The following is a 23,650-nucleotide window of genomic DNA, read 5'->3' as shown; positions in this document are numbered from 1 at the left end:
TGCATGAAATACAGTCCCCAGAGCTGTCACAATCCCCATGGGCCCCTTTATCTGGCTGAGTTCAGTGACTGCTGTCTCTGAGCACTGGGTTATTGTTTTAGGATGGTGCTTTTCCCCCTCATTAACCTCTTGCTGTCACAGGGGAAGAGCGCGGGTGTGCTCTGGCTGGTGGCAGGCGCCAGGGCTCCCCGCGAGGCAGGCTTGGCACCAGTCGTGCTACCTGGGGCTGTTGGACTGCATTTAGATGTACGCAGAGGGATCTGAGGGGAGGTGGTGTGACAGGCAGGATGCAAAGAAGGCTTCAAAACCCCTGCCTCTGCTGCAGGGCACCCTGAGCTGCAGGTGCTTCCCACATGCTTTATATTCTGCTGTATTCTTGTATTCTTCCTTGTTCCCCTACTGCTGGAGACAAGGGAGGGATGGATGGACCTTGGGTCTGATCCAGCACAGTGGCTTTTATTAGGGGTGCTCCTGCCTATCACAGTCATGCTCTTTCCTACTGAGAGTAGCAAAAGTGCTTGGATGCTGGGAAGGGGTCGGGGATATGGTCATGCTGGAAAACTGCAGTATGACCTCCTGGGCAGGTACAGGGAACACATGCCAGCCAGGCTGTCCTTGCAATGAGATGGAGGGGCAGTAGCAAAGGAGTGAGCTGACAGTGGTTGTGTGGTACCTGCTAACTGTCCATCCTGTGTGTGTGTTACAGTGCCCAGTGCCCCACCGCGAAAGGTGGAGGTAGAGTCTGTGAATTCGACTGCCATCCGGGTGAGCTGGAAGTTGCCCATCTCCAACAAGCAGCACGGGCAGATCCGCGGGTACCAGGTTACGTACGTGAAGCTGGAAAACAACGAGCCCCGAGGGCAGCCAGTGATCAAGGACGTCATGCTGTCAGAAGCACAGGTACAGTGTGGGGACCACGGGCTGGCGGGCATGGCGCCTTCCCTCTGTAGAGGGCCAGGCTGGCTGGATCCAAGTATTTCTTGACCTCCTCTTGCGGCTCCAGAGCGTGGGACTCAGCCCTGCCTGAGCAAGGCAAACAGTTTATGCCTGAACTGTGGCTTACAAACGGGTAAAAAGTTTAATCAGGAAATGGTTGCTGTAGGAAAGACGATGTATTGGACGATGCTCCTCTCTTACCCCTTCTCCAACATGAACCTCTCTCTGCCTGCCACGTCCTGTGCAGGCTCCAGCTGGAGCAAATTGTGTTTTGCCCATCAGGTTACTAACCGTTGGAGGATTTGAAATATGCCTTGAGACTGCTTCTTTCGTGATGCTGACTATGTTCAGGGTGAAGCTTCTCTCTCAGCAGAGTCCACCGGAGTGCTGTCTGCTTGTGAGGTGTGGGGGTGGCTCTTCACCATTGGGTGGGCACAGCACACCAGGCAGGGCAGCCCTCCTCTGGTTCGGCAAAGCCTCCCTTCCCTCCTGCTTTTGCAAGGCAAGGGCTTGACCTTGCATTGCCTCTTGAAACCAAACTGTAGGTGAAGCCAGCTGAGTCTGAGAAAGGCTAGGGAGGAAAAAAAAGAGTGAGGTGCTGGCCCACATCGCCTATAAATGACTTTGCCCTCTGCAATCCCTGTACAACAATCTGCTCATATTTATGCGATCTCCTGGATACCTCACTGGCTGTGAGCTGAGGCCCTGTTCCCACACAGTGCTCCAGGCATGGTTATGCACTCTGCTCAGCCCAGCAATGTGCAGTTGCCTGTTTCCCAGGGACCAAGGAAGTTTTTGGTGCCCTGTCTGTGATGAAATACAACTCTTTGGAGCAAGGGTCCTTTGTCCTGGATGACCCATGCTGTTCTCAACAAAGATAATCGTATAAATGAAGTACAGGATCTGCTCCTGTTGGAAGCGACGAGTAATCGATTCAGAGCTGGCTTGCTTGAATGATGCCCAATATAAATACTGGAGAGCTGCAACGATTAATTGATCTGTCTCCTGAACGCAGCTGTGAATCATTTATACGTTTGTCAGTGGGGAGTGCAGTGCTCAGAGGCGGCTTTACTCCCCATTCATATTCTGAAGGATAAAACTCAGTAATAATGTGGAAGGGGAGAACTTTAAAGGGAGAAAATGCTTTGAGGGACCTTGCAGTGTTGTCTGGGACATGTCTCTGTTTATGTTTCAGATGTTGCTTTATTTTAATTGTTAGAAAAGCTGCTTACTGCCCTTTACTTATTCCAGGAGGATATAATCTTCTGTGTTGTTTGAACAATTGATGCTGTGTTGTTCAGCTGGAGTTTGGAGTTAATGGGTTGGTCCCAAGCGTAGGTGGGCAAAGTTGGCAATGTTGTTCTTGTTGGTGTTGTCAAATATTTTATGCTTGCCCAGCCAGTTCTACTTTCACTCCTTACTCATACATTTCAGAGAGAGAAACACCATGCTAATGTGCAGGAATGAGGATGCCAGAGCTAGAAACTTTCCAACAAGTGCTGAATTTTGCATTATTCTGAATCTGTGCATCAAGGAGGCAAGTTGCTTGAAGTTTCGTGGCCTGTCAGGCCGCTTACCAGTCTTTCATATTTGGTGAATTTATGTGGGAAAGTTCTTGATTGCTGTGATATTTTTTTTCTGGTGCTCGTGGTGCTGAACTTATCTGCTGTAATTTTTGGATGGAAGTGAAGGCCAAAAGATAGTTGCAGAAAAGTGACTACTCTGAAGGAGTCATGTCACTCTTCGGATAAACTAATGATGACCCTGCAGGGAAGAGGCTTCACTGACCTGGCAGAAGAGATCTTTATTTCCAGAAAGAGCAAGACACCAGGCATGACCCGTGCTTGTGATGAAATACATCTGCTGCAGAAGCTGAAGAACCTTGTAAGAGCTGCCATCTTTCAGTACAGCTTTGTGTGTCTTTGCAAACAGCCAGATCAAATTTTAACGAGTAGTCTTGGAATAGTTATTTTCTATGGAAGAAAACAAAAAGATTCACTGGAACACCTGTCCCTGAAGGTCACAGGACGATGATGGACAGAATGTAGCCACAGTTCAGTACTCGGAAACATTCATAAACATTTATACCAGTGCACAAGGAGAGAATTAAACTGACTGAAGATCTGGGGTCAGAGAAGAAATTCTCTGGACACGTAGACAGACCCCTCCTCCTGCCTAGCCAGCCTGTCTGCTGATTTTGAGTAGGTACATACCACATAATCTGCTTCGTGCAGATGGTATGAAGACACTGATATTAAAGCCGACTCATGATTTTTCCTGATTGAAGATGAGAAATAGAGAGAGAGTAAACAAAGATGAAAGGAAAAAGGAAAGGGAATGGAGATGTTAGCTATGCAGATAATATAGATTCTGAGTTTTCAAAACCATTTGAGCGGAAAGGACTAAAACATCAGCAGAGAAGTGGGGGCCCTGGTGCTTAGAGGGATCACATTTTATTTTACAGCCTCTTGCCTAGGGAGAGTAATCAGCTGTTAGGAAGGTCCTGCAATGGAGCTGAGGCCTCTCCCTCCCCTCTGTGGCTGCGCCCATGACTGATTACCTCCGTCAGACTTCTCTGTGCCATCCAGTCTGACATCTCTGTGCCATGTCCTACCGACAGACTGATGGACAAGCAAATGTGACCATGCCCTGTAGAGGAGCACCCAGGGAGAGCATGTGTATCGCTGCAGAGCTGGGTTGGATACCCGCACCACCACCTGCACAGACCCTGCCCATCATGGCTCCCATGGTGGGCACTGGCAGAAGATTCATTTCTGTGCCCTGGGTTTTGTGCACAATGCAGCCGAGCACCAAGAGAGTGCCTTTGAAAGGGGCACCAGTGCAGGGTCTCAGCTGCACTCCACCACTCCCATACAAGTCCTTGCCAGCTTGAGGGAGCAGGGAATAGCAGGGCCATGGGGCACAAGCTTTAGGTTCTTCAGGGGACCACTTGCTTTCCTTGGTCTCCAATCCCTGGGCAGCTGCAGTGTGTCAGGAGGAGCAGTGGGCTCGATCACCATCCCTTCCCAGGTACCAGTCCTATGTGCCCTGCAGAGCTCCGTGCTGAGCAGCGCCAGGTGGCAGTGCTGAGTTTGGAGCACTGGGCACAAAGGAGGCAGCAGGGCCAGAGGAGGACAGGGCTTCCTGTTCGGGTTCCTGTACGAGGATGACTCTTGTTTGCTCTTTCCAAGATAGGCAGCTAGACCCTGCGTGACTCTAGCTGTTGATCCATTGGGTCCTGCTCCCAGCCTGCTTGTCCTCAGCCCAGACTGGAACATCTTGAGGGAGGACTTTCTCCCCGTGCTGCAATGTGGCCTCGACAACTGCTCCTACTCTCAACTATGCAGCGTATTTGCTGGGGAGCCCGCTGCCTTCATCACTCTGGGGACGCGGCGTGCACTTTAGCCTTGCTGCTTACAGCCCTGTGCAGATCCAGCCTGCCCAGCGAGCTTTGGAGTGCTTCTGCTGCTGGGAGCTGGCTGGGTAAAAGGAGGCCAGGCTTTGTGGAGGAGAGACTCCTGCCACCACCTCCTCCTGCTCTGCAAACAGTCATGGCAGGGGAGAGGTGTGCTGCCCACAAGAAGGGCTGCAGGCTCACAGGAAAATTGTGTGGTCTTCGCAGGTGGCAATTCTCCATCCAGCATGCAGACCAAGTGCACGTCGCACCAGCTTGCTCCAGAAGAGCAGGAAGAAGTAATGGCAAGCACTTCAAGCTGTTGGATTGAGATCAAAGGAGAAAGGGGAAGCGGAGGCTCCTATTCTCCCTGGGCAGTGCCCACCCCAGGCATAACACAGAGGAATTTACAGCCTCCCTCTTTCACTTGGTGATAGTCAAGGATCTTTATCTGAATCTACTTGGAACAACTCCTCATGCATGTGTACTTATCTAGGTAAGAGTCTGGCATGGAGGTGAGATGTCTGCTTCGTAAGTGGAACAAAACTGAAAGACATCATCCAAGAGGCATTTCAGTAATGGACAAGGGTGATGTTCTGCAGCTCTCAGACCCTTCTGCATCCCACAAGCTGAGCACCCAAGTTTACATCTGGAGTTTCACTGTTGTGCCACAGACACTGAAGCAGAGAGGAGAAGGATCTGCAGGAAAACCACAATATCCACTTCCCATAGCTGGGGCAGTTCAGGAGGGCTTGAGCTTGTCTTTTGCAAGAGCCATGGTCAGGGAAAACAGCCATTCCCTGGTGAGACATGACTACACTGTGCTGTGTTGAAGTGTAAAATGAAACGTTAAGGCAATGCAGCTGCCATAAATACACACTGTTAGCTTTAGCACTTCCCTGAGCCATCCTGCCTCATGCACACAGCACTGTCTGAGTTCTTTTTATGACAGCTCCTGGGCTTTTCAGATCAATTTGTCTTACTGACCAACCTTAAACAGTGAAGAAGCAATTGAGCTAGTTTAAGGAAGGAAATGTTTTGATCCGTAGATGATATTTTCATAATGAAACTGAATTTATACCAGGGTATTTATGCAGGCCTGGCTTTTCACTATTACTCCTCCAGCACAGATCTCAAGGCGTTTCTTTGCACTCTGATCTGATGCAAGAATAAAGTCCACTAAAAGATAATAGTAAACAGAGTTTGAACATTAAACTCTTGGTGTAAAATCTTAGTGGGTGACAAACTCCCTGCTGTGGTGTGAGAGGCTGTGAGACGCAGCAGCCTCCTGAGCTCGGGGCTACTCCACTGTTCGTTGCAGTGGGCTGTCACCTTCTGCTCCTGCAGCTACATGGAGGCAGGTTGGGACATTGCTATCCACGTGGCCCCATCTACCAGGGACAAGTGTACTTCTGGCAGAAAGAGCTATCAGGCTTCGTATCCTTCCTGTAGCAAGACTTTTGCCAGGTTTTAGATCAGCAGGGCAGAGTGTGTGGCTGTTGACTGTGGTATGGCCTGACCAGCACAGGTACATCAACAGCAATGACTTGGGTTGAGCTAAGCATGCGACACTGGAAATAACACCAAGGTGTACTGAAAGAGGGCCCGTAGTGACCATAATACTTAGTGAGGGCCTTGGCTTTATAGGAAGTCTTTAGGGACAATTTGACCTCTTCACCGAAATTAAATTTTAAGATGGTTTACGGCGATAATTCTACTGCAGTCTCATGGCATCAAATAAGTGAACTATAATAAAATCGTAGAGGAATGTTTCTCCAGTAGCTGCTCCTTTCTGAATTTAGAGACTAAAATAACAAATACTTTGAAGGTATGCCATGTATTTTACTACTGAGGAGAGTACTCTGCCACTGTGATAGGCTGCAGCCTGTGAAAGCCACCTCAAATAGCCTGAGTACAAAAGGTAACTTGTAGTTTTAATACCATTTAGTACTTCTGACACACTTGCAGGTTCCTGGGCACTTCAGCAGCGTTACCTGGGCTTCCCGGTGTCCTGAGGAAGTCAATATCTGAGCACCATTTCACAGCTGGCAGCTCAGGCTCAGAAGCAAAGCTTACCAAGGCTCACACTGTGAGTTAAGGGCAATAATACCTATCTTACACGTTCATCTCTGTGCTTGAACCCATCCACCAGTGCTTCCTCCAGGCAGATTTAGTAACCTGAGATGTAATGCATCACCTTGGCTGAGAGAGCTCGCTGTGATCTCTGCAAACCTTCCTTTGGTGCATCAACCACAAAGAACAGTGCCACGGGCATGTGTGGCAGCAGCCAAGGTCTGCTAAGTCTCACCACCCCAACGCGTCTTTGATGCCTTAGAACCCCAAATCCAGCCAGAAACCTGCGTGTTCCCTCTTCAGAGCCCTAATTGAGCTGCCATGGCTGGGAATCCGCGTGAGCTTTTGCTGGGGATGGTTTGCGTAGAAGTCTTACCTGCAGGGCTGCTCTTGTGAAATGAGTGTTTGCCGTTTGGTGTTATGTAACTGGGAGTGAGAAGCTGTTTCCTCAGCACATGCACCAGTTTGAGCCTCGCTCCAAGCCATGCAGAGCCATTGGAGAGGAGCAGCTTAGTGTGGAGCTCTCTCTAAGATCTCAGCCTTTCTTGCACTGTTTATAAGAGACAGCACTTCTTGGTTTTCTAAGATCCACAGAGCATTTTCTTGCAAATGATACAGGAGAGAGAAGCTCTGTAAAGGTTGCGTTGGTGCTTCCGTGCAGAGACTGCCCTCTGAGTTTTGTGTGTTGAAGTCTTTGGTTCTCAATGAGAGATGGTGGCTGGAGGATCACTAGGACAGAAACTGGAGATTAGGCCACAAAACTGTTGCGAGTGACTTGTGAGGGCAGCAGTCAGCCCCCAAAGCCTTGTTGGTACCAGCTTTCCCTTTCTTGCTTCTGCTCATGGAAGAGGCAGAAAAGCGCAAACAAAGCCAGAAGGGGAACGGACTGTAAAGTTAGGAAGCGGTGATCTCTCCATCCATATGAGAAGGAAGCTCCTTGCCCCTGTTTGTGTGAATGATCTCAGACCTACTGCGCAGACTAGCGGCATGTAGAAAATTGCTCTATGCCATTTCTTCCCTTGGCACAGCCTGTGCCAAGTGACCCTCTGTGTATAAGTGTTGTAATCCCCCCAACCCAGTCCTGCTAACCCCTGCTGTTGTCATCGTCGTCATCCCCTTCCTACACGTTGCCCCTTAAAATTCTGTGTCTCCATTTTTCTCTCCTCCTTCCTTTCTCCCCCGTCAGTGGAGAGCTGAGGACTCCGTCGACCATGTAAGTACCACTTGTGTGTATTCCAGGTTGGAAAAGAGGGGTTTGGTAAATCGATTTGTGAATTTTGTAGACACAGTGCTGTCAAAACATCCCTTTCACTCCCTTAATGAGGCTGGAGAGTTACATTGTGAAACCTTCCACAAGCAGCAAATCCAGAGAAAATTGGCATTTAGATTGCTAGTAAATGCAGAAAAGCAATTGACATTTCCTATAATCTGTATTTCCAGCTTGTTGCAGTGCAGTTTTAGGCAGGCTCAAGTGATCGACTCAGGAGGTGCATCCGACTTTCTGCAGTAGTTGGCCCACTGAGTTACATGGTAAAATTAGATATATAATCTTTAAACCACATTGATCGTAGTCATGAAAAATAACCTACACTCTCAACCATGACCTTTGGCTGAAACACAGATAGTAATAAGAAAACAACCACATTTAAACAGTTAAATCCAATTTTTCCCACATAATTTTGAAATACAAATTTGGAGGAACAAACTAGAAAATGACCTTTTTAGAGTCAGCAATTCAATTACGTGCCCTACTGTGAGCTTGCCTGGCACGATGCATTTCTCCTCCTGCTTTATATGGAGGATTCTCGCTCAGAGTGGCTTTGTCATGACAGCACTGTATTTACATTATGCAATCAGACCTTCTTTCATCCATCCCTCGTCTCTCTCCCCACTCCTTCCAGCTCGCTTGCTTTGCTCCCGGTGGCATGCTTTTGCGTGAGAATTTCTCTTTGCATGGATTTGGGAGGAGGGAATTCTCTTGGGTTGTTCAGAGTCTGCAGGTTTTGTGTGAGTGCTTCCCCCGCGGGTCCATTGGCACCGATCGGACTGCGCGTCCACTCACCCGCACACACGATCTGCTGCAGGGGCGGAGTTGGGATTGGACTTTGGTTCACACGGTGATTTTGGTGGGGTTCTTGTTGGTGCTTGTTGATTTTTCTCTGGGCTGGCTGGTTCCGCAATGGTAACACGGTGATTTTGATGAGTAAGCCTGGGCAGGGAACCTGAACCAGCAGCACTGACTGGAAATCAGCAGGTTTAATAGTGTGGGTGTTTGTGCAAGTGAGTGATGGGAGACTGGCTGTGCTCTGAGAGCAACCACAGGCACCCTTCATACCCCTCAAGCTGGCAGGGATCCCCCAGGCAGAGATCAGACCCCTGGAGCAGCCTCTAATGGTGCCCATGCTGCAGGTTTTTGGTGACTCGAGCTTAACACTCTCCATCTCTGCTCTTCTCCTTGTCTGAAAAGGTAAATAACTAACCCAGAGCCTCTGCCTCCTTTCCAAAAGCTTCCCCAGCCCCTTCTCCATCCCGACTGTCTCTTGCTCCCTGACCTGATGGGTTATTAGTGCTAATGGCTGCCACCGCCTTCACAGCACCCAGAAGATGAACGCAGTTCAGGGGTACCTGCCCTGAGCTTGCAGAGAGCTGCTGGGAGCTGCAGAGCTTGCTGTGCTTGCTCGTTTGCAGGCCTGGCCAGCCGGGCTTGGCATAAGACAAGTTGCCACTGGAAGCCAGGAGGGAGGAGGGGTGCTCCCCTCTTTGATCTCCAGTTGAAGTGCGGAGCCATGCCCTCCTCCTGCCCAGAGGAAGCCAGAGCGTGCAAGGGTGCTAGCATCCTGCCGAGTCCACCCTCCTCCCAGACCTCCCACAGTGCAGGGTTTTCCCTCCAGGTCTTGCCAACGCCTTGTGCTGACCTGGTCCCATCCTTACAACGCCGTGCCTTGCAGGGAGGGTGAGCGTGGTGCTGGAGTGCTGCAGGTGCTCCTTGCCTGGGGCCTCCTGCCTGGATTGGCCGTGCTGCTGCCTGCGTTGCTTCTCTGTGCTCCCTGCAGCTCTGCTGCAAGAGACAACTTTAAAAATCTCCAAATTAGCCCTCAAGAGGTTTCCACAGCCAGCTGAACTGGCTTTTGCTCTGGTTCACAGCTCCACAGTACCCTTACTCTCAGACTTGCTGTGGCAGGGTGGCTCTGGCTTTACGCAGGACCATCTCTGGAGCAGGTCTCCCTCTTGGCAGAAGCCATGGGAGAGTGCAGCTGCTGACAGAGGTTGCTGGTGGGTCCCTGGAAAGGCCAAGTGTTAGAGGCAGGGGTTGAAATTAGGCAGGTGAGCGTTGGAGTGTGAGCGATTGTTTGCTGGCTCTGTGCAAGATGTGCTTGAGTATCGTGATGCATGAGTGTGAGCCAGCGAGTGTGTCAGTTTGTTGCTGTGGGAGACGCTGTCCCCAGTGCCCTCCTTTCGCTCACTCCAGTAACAAATGTTTGCTCTTCTCATTTGCCTCTTCTTTGCCTCATGGATGCGCTCCCAGGAGACGGTCATTGGAGGCCTGCTGCCGGAAACCACCTACTCCGTCACAGTCGCTGCCTACACCACCAAGGGAGACGGTGCCCGCAGCAAGCCAAAAGTCATCACCACCACAGGGGCAGGTGAGTGTGGGGAGCGGATACCACAGCCTCATGAGGGTGATGGTAAAATCTCCCAAGAGGTGCACGGGGAGTATGGCCAAGGCACCTGTGCAGGAGGAAGCGAGAGGGCTGGAGATGCTGCAGAGGTACATACTCTTGTGATCTCCAGCCCTTACTTACAGGCTTTGCCACTGGATCACCTGAGCAAAGTGCAGCAAACAGATGGACAGACACTGCCAGGGCCTGTGAAAGAGCAATGAAACTCATGGGTCTGAGCTCATCTGCGTAGTCCAGAGACGTGGGAAGAGGAAGTCTGAAAGCCCAGGCCCTCCCTCAGCTTTGGAGTCATGGCCTGTCCTCACGTTGTTCCCATAGGCGAGTGCCATTTGTTGCTTCCTGCGGTGACTGCAGTGCCGCCTGGGATGGCCCCTGGCACAGAGGGCTCCTCAGAGGTGCTTCTCAGCTCCCCACCCCAGCCATTGCTACTGCTGCCTCCCCAGGCTTACAGAGCTGAGCCCGGCTGCTCCTAGAGCCGTGGTAAAATCTGGAATGCAACAAATCCTGCCATAGGAGTGCTGCGGACACAACTTCTAGGTCCTGGTGATCCCAGCCAGTTTGGTTCTGCTATCTCAGTAGAGACTTGTGACCTGTGCCTAGTGCAACACAGGAGCCTCGGCTTGGAGCAGGGGCACCCAGGAGTTCATCAGGTGCTTTCCTCCGGATGCGGTCAAGCTTGCCTTTGGCGGTGGCACCAACTAGTTGACATTTCTTGTCCCCGATTTCCACTCACTAGACCTGTCCTACAACCGATAATCCTGCTGCTTCCTCACACCAGCCGCAGGAACAGTATTTACCACTTATTACGGGAATGCAGCCTGTTGCAAACTGAGAGCGTTTGTTCCTGGTGCTTTTAAACAAGGAACAGCTTGCCATCTCTTCCGTGCTGCATATGGGGAGCTCCAGAGGTAGTTTCCACTGTCACAACCTCAAATGCTGTCTCCCTTGTGCCTCGCCATGATGTATGCTCTGTTCTTCAAATTGCTACAGCTGTCCTATAAACAGGAAAAGCTTCCTAAACATCCCAGTGTTGCACTGTAAACCACAGTGGGTCTTCCCATGTTATGATGCACATTTAAAGTTAATATTTGGAATCGGCTTTGGAAATAATGTGTCCCTTAATACTAGCTGCTGTTAGACATTGTATTATGAGTGCAAGGAGGATGGCACTGGCAGTGGAAATGTAATTATATGTCTTAAATACCTACAAAACCACCCCCAGAGCTGCCTTTGTACAGGCTTGTCTGCAGGCTTGACCTCAAAGGGGAGTGTTGGTATCGCCCTCTGATGGCAGAATCGGGGCATAATTCTGTCAAACACGTTTTTCTCTTGTGCTCATCTGTGGGCTCATACATTTCAAAACTGTGCAAGGATATTTAACTAGGTTTGGCTACAATCCCATTTTTGTTTTCATATCAGTGGCCCCATCCCTCTGATTCTGAGTATCTTCCCTATCAGTTGATTTGTTTACAAATCTGAGCTGATGTGAAGACGCATCCTTTTTTTAACTGAAGGAGATCAAGGTATTAAACCATCAATTTAAAGCCATCAGTTCCTAACCAGTGACGGCAACACCCCTTGACTTGTGCAGCATAAGCAAAAATCCTGTGGAACACTTGTGTTCACCTCTCACATCGACACTGACATCACGAATCTGCTCATCAGCTAAAACAAAATGTATTCTGATGGCAAACAGCCCGCCCAGCTCTGCTCGCTGTCTCTGCAGATGGTAAAACTGCAAGGTTTCAGGATGAAATTTGTCTGCCTCCAGACAGGTCAGGGCACTGGACTCGGGCTTCTGTGTGTCTGTTGTGGTACAGTGCACCGGGGCCAGCATGGCCTGGTGCTGTGCACTAGCTGGAGTGTCTGAAGACCACTGATTGGGAGGACGGGATTCAGATCTTCTCTGAGATAAATATGATGCTTTGAGGTACCTTAAACCTTTCCTGTAAAAGGGGATGAATTTTGGGGCTGGATGTGGCTGACTTTATTGCCTGTTTAGATGGCAGCACATGGGAAAATGGCAGCCAAGAGCTGGCTGGCTCCAGCTTCCCTCACCACCGGATTAGGGTCGGTCTGCCTCTATCCATGTGAATTGTCTGTCGTCCTCTTCACCCTGTTGTCTGAACTTTCCCACTTTCCTCAATCCTCACGGACTGAGCAGCACAGAAGCGGTCCTTCCTTCCCCTCCTCCCAGGCTATAGATGGTCATTGTGTGTTTATGTTGCAGTCCCGGGGAAGCCCACCATGATGATTAGCACGACAGCCATGAACACAGCCCTCATCCAGTGGCACCCACCCAAGGAGATGGTAGGGGAGCTGCTGGGTTACCGGCTGCAGTACAGACGACTTGATGAGGAAAAGATGAACACGATAGACTTTGGGAAGAGAGACCATCACTACACTGTGACCAACCTGCACAAGGGGGCCACGTACCTCTTCAAATTGTCTGCCAAGAACAGAGCTGGCCCAGGAGAGGAGTTTGAGAAGGAGATCACTACTGCGGAAGACGTGCCAAGCGGCTTCCCACAGAACCTGCGCGTGGTGGGTCTCACCACTTCCACCACAGAAGTTGCATGGGACCCCCCGGTCTTGGCAGAAAGAAACGGCAAGATCGTCAACTACACAGTGGTATACAGGGACATAAATAGCCAGCAGGACCTGGTTAACATCACCAAGGACACAAGTATCACTTTGATGAATTTGAAGCCCGATACCACTTATGACATCAAAGTGAGGGCCCGCACCAATAAGGGGGTTGGGCCGCTCAGCCCAAGCATCCAGTCCCGGACCATGCCTGTTGAGCAAGGTAAGTGTTCCTCTAACAAGCCCTAACAGCAAGCTCTGCCTCCAGGACAGGGACCTTTGCTTCGGTTCATGAGGCTACGATCCCCTTTGCTCTGACTAATGAGATCAGGTACTGTGTGGCTCCCTAGTCTAAAACTAGTTTAGCGAGGGGAGGCTCAGCAAAGGTTTCCTTAAAGTTGCCGTTTGAGGGGAGAGGGGTGTTGGTGGTAGCTTAATTGCCTTTGTTGCTCCACAGGCACACTTTGCTGTTTTATCTGTACATGAAAGGCTCTTGCTTGAACTGGAGCAGACGGCTGGGTAGGATCATCTGCAGATCCAGTACCTGAGCACCACTGTTCTTTGATCATGGCAAAGGGCCAAGAGAGTGTGAGTGGAGGGGGGAGAGAGGAAGGCTACAGTTCAGCCTACAGCTTCCTTTCTGTGGTGCTGGAAAGTATAGTCAAAAAGCGAAACTCCACTGGAGACTGGAGACTTGGTAAAAGGCTGCTGCTCTTTTCTCCTCATCTCTCACTTCTCTGCTGTAGCTGAACTCTTTGACCTCTGCTGCCGAGTTAGACAGAGAGAGTCTTGGAGCCGAGCTGCTGCCTGGCTCCCTCCTGACTTGGCCTTACAGTGCTCAAATACCTTGTTTTTCATTTCAGTGTTTGCTAAGAACTTCCGCGTCAATGCCGTCATGAAAACGTCTGTGTTGCTGAGCTGGGAAGTGCCTGACTCCTATAAATCTGCAGTGCCTTTTAAGGTAAGGGTGGGATGCAGAAGACAGGGAGCTCTGCCTGGGGCAGTAAGCAGGACAGTGGAAAGCAGCATCTTGACCTGCCACATGATCTTTTCAGGCCATCAGACGAGACCAGCAGAGCAAGGTCACTTCCTCACTGGCCTGGGCTCTTGTGGAGCTCAGATCTCCCAGCCCAGGTTAGATAGCCCCTCTTGCTTTTGAGCACCCGCACGTGAACCACAGCACACAGTGGAGCACACTGCTGCTTGCTTTCCCTCCTCTCACACTTCTTAGGCCAGAAGGTGTTATAGTTTTGTTGATTTCTTTCTGTTTTGATCAGTTGTGGAATAGCCAGTAAGCACTTGGCTCATGGTAACAAAACTAAGTATCCACTCCTCCCGTGATAGTGCCCCCTGAATTACTCACCTTTTCAGCGAGTCCAGCACCCCAAATCATGGACGTTTTTCCCATGAGGAGTTGCAGTGGTTGTTCACGCAGTCCCAATCAGTGCTTCACTCCTCCATCAGCTTTCTCAACTATCTTGTTAACCTGGTATCACTCAGCTGGGGCCTACTGATCAAGCTGGCCATTGAGGCTCCATGACAGTGGTTACACAAGTTTGACTCAATGCCTGACTTGGAGTTGAAGCATGAAAAGTTATAAATGTGATTTAATCCTAAGAGATCACCAGGACAGAGTGGTCCAAAAACCAGCCAGTGAATCAAACTAAGAATGACTCCTCCTGCAATGTGTCCTGTCTCAAACATCCGGATTGCCTTTATGAATTACTTCAGAGCGTCAGGGCAGATGCATCATCCCAGGGAGTGAAGGAGAGAAGCATCATCACCCTTCCAGAAGGTGTTACAGGTGCGAGCAGTGCAAGATGTGTCAGTGCAGAGGGAACTCTGAAGGAATGGCTGCTGCTGGCTTTTCTCTGGCACAGTTCTGGATGTAGTGTCATCTGCCAGCCTGCAGACAACACTGTTGACCCGATGTCTTCCTGCTCTTGTCTGTCCACCAGTGTGGATCACTGATGTGAGAAAAAGACTAGAGTGTGGTAGAAATTTCTGCAGATCTCAGTGCAGCTTCTGTCCCTTAAGAAACAAGACCAACATGTCACATCACCAAGGACATTCTTCCACCCAGTCTCAGCGGCTATCTGCTGCCTCTGCAAAGGTGGCCAGGGATGGGAGCAGCATGACGTCCCTTCCTCCTTGCACATGCACCCTGCTGTGCTGTGCCTGAAGAGCAAATGCAAGGCCTGCATGAGCCATGGGGGATCCATGGCCAGGGGAATGAGAGGAAGGTCTTGAACTGCATCCACATCAAAGTGCGTGAGAACCTCCCCTTCCTTGTTGCTAACTCCCCTTGTTTAAATCCTGAAGCTGAATTACCATGATCAATAGCCGACACTTGTTAACATGCAGAGTTTATCTGAAGCAGACAGGGCTCTTGTGAAGACCTTGTGGTATTCAAAGCTTTCCCAGATGTAGGGTGCATTAGGATCAGTGTTCAGATATCTGGCCGCAAGGAACATCACAGATCCCTGTTACTTTGCACTCTGCTGAAGAGCCAGGCTGCTTCATCTTGCCTTATTCTTGTGGCACAAAGCCCATGTCTCTGTCTGACAGCGCAGTGCTAGAAAGGGACAGTGTGACCTTTGGAGCGTTACTCCTAAGGATGGTGGAGTGGTTGGAGGTAGCCAGGAGCCAAGGACATAATGCAGATGCCTTTTCTCAGCCTCCTAGCAGTGATTGCTTACACAGACAGTGACTCAGGGTCTGCCCCTGCTGTGGGTTAACCCTCAAATGACACAGGAGCAGATGGCATTAGCCACTTGCTAACTGAAGAGCAGTCATGCGAACAAGAGTGTTGCAAGGATATTTCTCTAATAGTGTCTTCGTTCTATTAATATTCCCAGACTTGCAGACACACATAAGTCAAGGCCAGGAGCTAAGAGGGTCAGCTCCAGGTCGTTGATTGTGCCACTCGAAAGAAATCCTTAACCTTCAGGACTTTGTATTTTTATAAACAAGATTCACCTCTCTCCTCTAATTCAGGCACATGGGATGCTGAGGCCAGAGCCTAATACTGTAACTAGCATAGCAGATAAATCTCCATGGGAACAATTAGTATTATCTACACTTGATAAACAGTCTCATGCTAAATCTATGTCCCAAAGGGTGTCATATTCTACTTTAACAGATTTAATTAAAGTAGATATTGTTCTGACAATGAATAGTGAGGTGCAGGCAGGACTGGTGCTATTTTTTTTTATAGGGGATGAACTGAGACCTTAGGAATTTTCATTGCTACCAAATCAATAATGAAGGTTTGAGTTCTCTTTGGGGAATTTTCGCAGCTTCTTCTGGTCCAGGAGATAAATTCCTTGTAAAATGTTGCCAAGCAGTTGTGGTGGAGCAGAGGCACAGTTCCTTTTCTATTCCAGTGTGCTTGCAGAAAGCTGTTCTGGAGCTTTCATGGAAAGTGCAAGATAGATACATCCTTCTCCTTGGGGAAACTGCACTTTTCTGAGATGCATTCTTCAACTTAAGAGGAGAACAGAAGGCAGCATCACAAGGTGTTTTACAAATTGGGAGAAGGAATAGTGCCTTTTGAAAATTATTATGATACAGGTTCAGAAATAAACCCTGAGAATGCTGGGCAGAGCTTTCTCACAGTGTGTCCCACTGAATGTAGCAATTACTCCTGCCCCTAAAAAAGGCAGCCTCATCTACTTCTCCATCGAGTAATTATCTTTTCCAGTGTTGCACACTACATATCTTTTCATCTCTTAGTTCAATACATTCTTCACTGCCTTGAAATCAAGCAGCAGACCTTCAGCAGTGACATTTGGACCCACCTAGCTTTGCAAATCTTGTCTTGTGAGTAACAGCAGCACAAATGACATTTTACGGCAATCCATGGTCTAGTCAGCAATGTTTGGCAGTTCAGAGCCCTTGGGCCAAATTTGCTGCTGACTTAAGTACTTACCAGTGGGCCATGATGCAACTTCTAAATAGCATTCTTGCGTGAGCTCCTGGGCATCTTCAGCTGCACACGAATGACTGATTCTGAGCCCTTACCTTATTGTAAGGTTTGTGTAGAGGCCTTAACTAATGGTGCATAACATTTGAGAAGACAACGCGTTATGGCAGGTAAAGGAACATAGAACTGCTATGGCAACTGTGAAAAGGGGGGGATGTGGCAGAGAATGCTTCAGAAAAGCATCACAAATGCCAATTTCACTGTCTCTGGACATGAATTCTGTGCGTGGCAGTAAAAATCATCGTCTGGTGTCAGGACTGAATTGGAAACTGTGTCCTGGTCAGTTCCAGTGCAGAACAAGCAGGGAAACTCTGAACTGAAGTGCCTGACCATCTCTTCTGCCTCCACTTGCTCCAGAAGAACAGCTATGTCCCCAGCAGATGCCTCATGTGCAGGCAGTTGGTGGGCAAGCATCTTCCCCAGAGCACACACAGAAGCACTTGGTGATACCTTTATTACGGAAGACTTCATAATGAGAACTCTCATTTGGGAGGCAAGAGAACTCATCATGAGCTTTGCATCCTTCCAGCATAGCTCTTAGTGTTGGAAGCTTGATTTTGTTCAAGTCTGTGTTGGAGCACATGAAGGTGAGGTCCTGCTGCTCCTCAGGACACACCTGACTTGCTTTCGTCTGGAATATCTGGACTCTGGACCAGTACTATTGCAGTATCTCGTTGCAAGGGGTGGTGCTGGGAAAGACAGCAAAGCTGCTAAGATGACTTGAAGTCTAGTGCTCCTGTCTTTGTTGTGCCTACTTCTGTGTCAGAGCAGGATGAAACCTGCCAACTAAATACCTGATACTCCAAGACTATAAGAAGCATTTCTTCATTTTACCTTTTTCACTCACTTTGGCGCCCATCTGACGCACACATCTTTGGAGAAAGGGATTAAAGCCCAGTAGAAAACATCTTAAGAGGAGTCACAGAGAAGAACAACTCCCTCCAGCCATCCTACCTTTGACAGCCTTTCCTGAACTGGGCAGCCAGCTGGGGCTTTGTCCCTGCAAACCTCTGTTATTTTAGTACTTGATACTTATTTTGCAGTTCATTCATGAAGATAGAATGATGTCAACAAGCAAGACTGATTGCATCTGCCTTCCATTGCTGGCTCCTCACTGCTGCCTTGTTACCTGTTGGGAGTTTCTTCTCAGCAGCAAAAAAGCCGGGGCTGTTTCCCTATCCTGACCTCCATGCAAAGTGACCTGAAAAGGATTTGAAGCATGCTGTGGGTATCGCTGTTTGGATAACATAAAAGCAGAGCTACAAATTCCAGACCTGGTCCCTGTTCTCTTCTGTCCAGATCTCTTTCCAGGGCTTCCCTCCTCCTCCCAGCTCCGGCACTAAATATTAGAGCAATGCTAATCAGCTGCCCTTGTCCCAGCAAGCCAGCAGCTTTCTGCAGTTTTCTGCCACCTGCTAAAAAGGTGACTTGGAAGGAAAGTTTGGTCCCTCCCTGCCTGCCTGCGTCAGCCTGAACGGCGGGCTCAGCTGGTGAAAAATCTGGTTTACTTCAAGTAATTTTTTTTCCACAGAGCTGTCTTCTCTCTCAAGACCACTGTTGGAAAGAGCACCTTTTACTGTATGGACTCTGCCTGTGGCACGTAATAGCTGCCATGGTTTAACACGCTACACCTCTGCCATTGCCAGTTTTTGGCATGCTGCGTCTCTGCACCACTATCAGGAATCCAGCACTCCTGTGCCATGCTGGACAGTCGCCCGGTGGAAGGAAACATGCCGGTTTATCACAACGGGGGCACAAACTCTGGTCTCCCCAGTTCTCTACACCCCATTTGTCTATGTCTCTGGGAACGGTTTGAGTTTCTGGCTTTGCAGAGGCAGCATCTGGGGTTTCAGGGTACAGAGGTTGTTCCAGCAGAACTGGAATCGAGGTTCCTTATCTCGTTGCAAGGGGTGGTGCTGGGAAAGACAGCAAAGCTGCTAAGATGACTTGAAGTCTAGTGCTCCTGTCTTTGTTGTGCCTACTTCTGTGTCAGAGCAGGATGAAACCTGCCAACTAAATACCTGATACTCCAAGACTATAAGAAGCATTTCTTCATTTTACCTTTTTCACTCACTTTGGCGCCCATCTGACGCACACATCTTTGGAGAAAGGGATTAAAGCCCAGTAGAAAACATCTTAAGAGGAGTCACAGAGAAGAACAACTCCCTCCAGCCATCCTACCTTTGACAGCCTTTCCTGAACTGGGCAGCCAGCTGGGGCTTTGTCCCTGCAAACCTCTGTTATTTTAGTACTTGATACTTATTTTGCAGTTCATTCATGAAGATAGAATGATGTCAACAAGCAAGACTGATTGCATCTGCCTTCCATTGCTGGCTCCTCACTGCTGCCTTGTTACCTGTTGGGAGTTTCTTCTCAGCAGCAAAAAAGCCGGGGCTGTTTCCCTATCCTGACCTCCATGCAAAGTGACCTGAAAAGGATTTGAAGCATGCTGTGGGTATCGCTGTTTGGATAACATAAAAGCAGAGCTACAAATTCCAGACCTGGTCCCTGTTCTCTTCTGTCCAGATCTCTTTCCAGGGCTTCCCTCCTCCTCCCAGCTCCGGCACTAAATATTAGAGCAATGCTAATCAGCTGCCCTTGTCCCAGCAAGCCAGCAGCTTTCTGCAGTTTTCTGCCACCTGCTAAAAAGGTGACTTGGAAGGAAAGTTTGGTCCCTCCCTGCCTGCCTGCGTCAGCCTGAACGGCGGGCTCAGCTGGTGAAAAATCTGGTTTACTTCAAGTAATTTTTTTTCCACAGAGCTGTCTTCTCTCTCAAGACCACTGTTGGAAAGAGCACCTTTTACTGTATGGACTCTGCCTGTGGCACGTAATAGCTGCCATGGTTTAACACGCTACACCTCTGCCATTGCCAGTTTTTGGCATGCTGCGTCTCTGCACCACTATCAGGAATCCAGCACTCCTGTGCCATGCTGGACAGTCGCCCGGTGGAAGGAAACATGCCGGTTTATCACAACGGGGGCACAAACTCTGGTCTCCCCAGTTCTCTACACCCCATTTGTCTATGTCTCTGGGAACGGTTTGAGTTTCTGGCTTTGCAGAGGCAGCATCTGGGGTTTCAGGGTACAGAGGTTGTTCCAGCAGAACTGGAATCGAGGTTCCTAGGGCAGATGGGCTGCTTGGTGTGGATAATACAGCCGTGCCTATGACTGCTGTACCCTGGGGGAGATGGAGGTCCTGCATATCTGCAACAGGGAGTTGAGAAAATGTCATTAGCTGAAGGGCCAGCGGGCCCAAGGGAGAAAGCGGTGCATGGGAGCTGCCCTCTGCCCCCAGTGGCTCTGCCCTGCCCAGCAGCCCCTCGCTGCAAGCATGGCAGCGAAAAGCAGCAAAGCAGCACCGATCACTGCCCACGGCTGGCGCGGCACCAGCATCTGTTGTCATGGCAACAGGGTGTCACACCTGCAGAGCCGCTGTTTTGGGTACCAATTTCCTTGCTGGGAGGGGGATGCTCTGCATTAACGGTTCGATCAGGCATCAGCTGGTGGACATGGGAGTGACACCAATTTAAAGCAGACGGGATTTTACACCAAAAGCATATTGTGCGTTGCAGCCTCATGAGACAAGAAACAAAGACCCATTCATCTCCACACGAGGGCAAAGCACAGCCATCTGGATTCCTCCCCCGAACTGGCGCTGAAAAGCAGCGTGTGTGGCACCACCAGCCTCACCGCTGCCGCTGGCCACCCGGGCTTTGCTGAGATGACCCCCTCTCCACTCCACCACTGCAAGGCACAGGGAGAACAGCTCAACCCCTCTGCTGGGGGTTGCTTTTCTTTAACTAAAGATTTATGGCTGTTTACGAAGTGTACGGTAGCTGAACCACCTGAGGGAGGGCCCAGAGCCAAATTGTCATCTCTAACACTGCTATTTTGAGTTTGAGTTTTCATGAGCAGCTGTTGGATGCATGAGCGTGTCCTTTTCCCGTTTCAGATTCTGTACAATAGCCAGAGTGTGGAGGTGGACGGCCACTCAATGAAGAAACTCATAAGTGACCTCCAGCCAGACACGGACTATTCTTTTGTGCTAATGAACCGTGGGAGCAGTGCTGGGGGACTCCAGCACCTCGTCTCAATCCGCACCGCTCCTGACGTCTTGCAAAACAAACCCATCGCCACAAACAAGTACATACAGGAAGGAAAATTCACACTCACCCTTCCCAAAGTCCAGACCACTGTGCCGGTTAGGTAGGTGCCATGCCTGGGTAGAGAAGGCAGGGTGGGGGGCTAGAGGTGGGGAAAAAGGCAGGGCAGACCTCTGCCAGCCTGTGGATTTTGTAACCTGGGAGTGAATTTCCGAGCAGGCTGCAATATAGAGCCAGGCATTTACCCATAACATGGGATCACGCTGCTGGCTCTTACTGAGCAAATATTTATGTGCAATAAAATTAAGACAATTCTCTGACAGTTTGCCCTCACCCTGGTGGGTATACTCCAGATGCTACCAGCAAAAAAACAGTTGAGGATCAGGAGGGGCTTTCTCTGACACTGTATAATATCCTTTAAATAAATAATGCCTAAAGCCTCAAGGAGATTAAAAAAACGAGTTTGTGGAAGTCTTATTCGTTACTGTGGTATCCTTGTGCTGAAGCACAATTCCCCCAGGGTTCTTGCTACAATCCGATTATATAAATGTCCTTCTCACAGCTCCTACACCACCCTCTGGAGCATAGTCTGTAGATCTTCATTAACCTAATGAGTGCTAATGGGAGTATTCTCTTCCCTGGTGCAGCTGGAAAACCGGCCTCTTCCTTACTGAACCCTTTTGCTGCTTAGAGAGCAGGGGAAGGAGCAGGTCATCCTTGGGAGGCATATGGCATGTGTTACTCTGTGACCTGCCAGAGAGATGACTTAGGGTCCAGCACTTATGCTTTCCTTCCTTCCCAGGTGGTACTACATCGTGGTTGTGCCAGCGGACCAGAGCACCAGCAGCCCGACTGCTCGTTGGCGGACACCTGATGAGATGGAACTGGACCAGGTAGGAGCCTGTAGCAGCTGCTGTGATGGAAGTGGCTCCCAGGTGGCCCAGCACACTTTGCCCAGGCCTCCTGGCAACAGCATGGGTACAGCGACGTAGGTGCAGGCTGTACGTCAGCGATGGGGGGCTGTGGGACGTGTGGTGCTCACTCAGCCTTTCTTGGCTGGTGACAGCATGTAGGAAGGAGGCTGGAACCACCTCCCAGGATGTGCCCCATTAGGAGGCCACACTTGAGTGTCTCAGAGCTCTGACCAGGACAGATACTGTCTCGGGTTGTACACTCTTTGCAGCTGAAGCAACCATGCTGATTTTGAAAACAAGCTAGGAGAGAAAGGTATTGTTTTCAGTTTATTAAGCTGTTCTGTCAGGAGGCTTTGCCTCTCTGGATAGGACCTAAGCCTGCAGTTTGGATAAAGAGTTCACTTTAGTGCCTAACAAAACCTGCAAAGCTCCCTCCACACTTGCTTGTTAAAGGCTTTCAGCATTCAGCAGCCCATTCACCCCAAGATGCAGCTCAATCTGTGCAGGAGTCCTCCAACACCAGTAGCGCGGTATGTGTGGGGGTGTCAGGAGAGTCCCACACAAGGGGTTTGTGGGCTCTTTCTTCCCCACACACACACACCTCCCCCCCAACGTAATAAGGAAAAATTCCAGGAAATCACACACAGAAGGGTCCATTAAGAGAACAAAGTTGCAAGCTTGAAGTGCTCAGAAATTACAAAGTGTTAGAAGCTGTAAGTCAGCCCCTGCTTATCATTAATCTTTAATTACATGATTGCACAGTCTTTTCCATGGGGTCCCAGCTTACAGCATGTATGGGTAGATCTGTTCTGCACATGAAGCACAATTGTGTGGTAGAGAACCATTATCTGTAGGTCTCCTGCAACATTTCATTGCAGAAGTTGGAAGACGTCGCAAGAAATAGAAGACTAGGATGAGAAAAGATGGTTTGGGCTTGAGCTTTAGGAGGTTGAAAGCTATCGAGAGAGCTGGTTTCTGACTCTGTTTCACCCAGCCCCGGGCAAATGATTTAAAACAAAATTTTCATTAGCAGCCACTGACTTGCATGTTCTGGCTTTTTGGAGCGCTCAGTTTGAGACCCTGGAGCCTCATTTGCAAAGTCTAAGCATCCCCAGCTGCAAAGAAAGTCAATAGGAGCTCTGCTGGATACAGTCAGTGCTATAAAAAAAATTTCTAAGTTTTCTTTAAAAACAAAACAAGACGATGTCTATTCAATTTGACATTCAAAATTAGTGGACATTTTTTACATTAATGTCCCCGCATCTCTCTTTTCCATCTGTAAAATTAGGATAATCACTTTCACCTCACCTCATATGGGTGTTTGGAAGATAAAATCGTTAATGTTTTTTAAGCACTTGTAATATTATAGTGATCAGCACCGTAAAAAAGACCACAAGGAAATTATTAATTTTGTCTTCGGAGCTGGATTTGAATAGTAAGCTGCATAATGCAAAGAAGAAAACAAAATCTGGAATAGCTGCTCTTTGATTAAGCATTGTCTGTCCTGTGTATTGAACAAAGCAGGGGAGTTACAGAAAAGACAGTATGTGATCAGGCAGTCAAGGATCGTAACACAATGCACATACGTAAGACAGCTGAATTCATTTTGCACAAGCAATATTAATTTTATAATTTTTGAGGATCTGAACTGTGCAAGCCTAGCATTCTTGGGATGCAGTCCATGTGTTGCTTACATAAGTGGCAGTAGCACCCAGCAACCCCAGTCATAACTGGAGCTCTATGGTTTCATGCCCATGCACATACAGCTGTGATTTCTGCCCCAAAGAGCACAGCTGTAATTTCAGCCAAGATACGAGAAACGTGTGTAGGGAGCAGACTCCACAGTCCTAAGGCTATCTTTCTGCCTTTTCCTTCCGCAGTTACAAGGATATTTGTGAAACTGAGATTTTTCCATCCTTTTTTTTTTCTTTTTTTTTCTTTTTTTTTTTTTTTTGGTGGGTCACACTGCAGTGCAAACGC

General features: G+C 49.1%; 1 protein-coding gene across 1 annotated transcript in view; it reads left to right on the top strand.

Annotated features, from left to right (window-relative positions):
- Positions 1 to 23,650, top strand: part of PTPRF (protein tyrosine phosphatase receptor type F) — a 258,186-nt gene that overhangs the window by 193,824 nt on the left and 40,712 nt on the right. The window contains exons 12-18 of the mRNA XM_035893530.1: positions 707 to 900; positions 7,590 to 7,616; positions 9,930 to 10,047; positions 12,314 to 12,892; positions 13,533 to 13,630; positions 20,606 to 20,859; positions 21,559 to 21,649. Of these exons, the coding sequence (XP_035749423.1) occupies positions 707 to 900; positions 7,590 to 7,616; positions 9,930 to 10,047; positions 12,314 to 12,892; positions 13,533 to 13,630; positions 20,606 to 20,859; positions 21,559 to 21,649 (1,361 nt within the window). The remainder of the gene's footprint in view (positions 1 to 706; positions 901 to 7,589; positions 7,617 to 9,929; positions 10,048 to 12,313; positions 12,893 to 13,532; positions 13,631 to 20,605; positions 20,860 to 21,558; positions 21,650 to 23,650) is intronic.

This window comes from Egretta garzetta, unplaced genomic scaffold (assembly GCF_000687185.1).
Source record: "Egretta garzetta isolate BGI_Z169 unplaced genomic scaffold, ASM68718v1 scaffold75, whole genome shotgun sequence".
NCBI lineage: Eukaryota > Metazoa > Chordata > Aves > Pelecaniformes > Ardeidae > Egretta > Egretta garzetta.
Note: the sequence above shows the minus strand (reverse complement) of the source record. Positions and strands in the feature narration are given on the sequence as shown.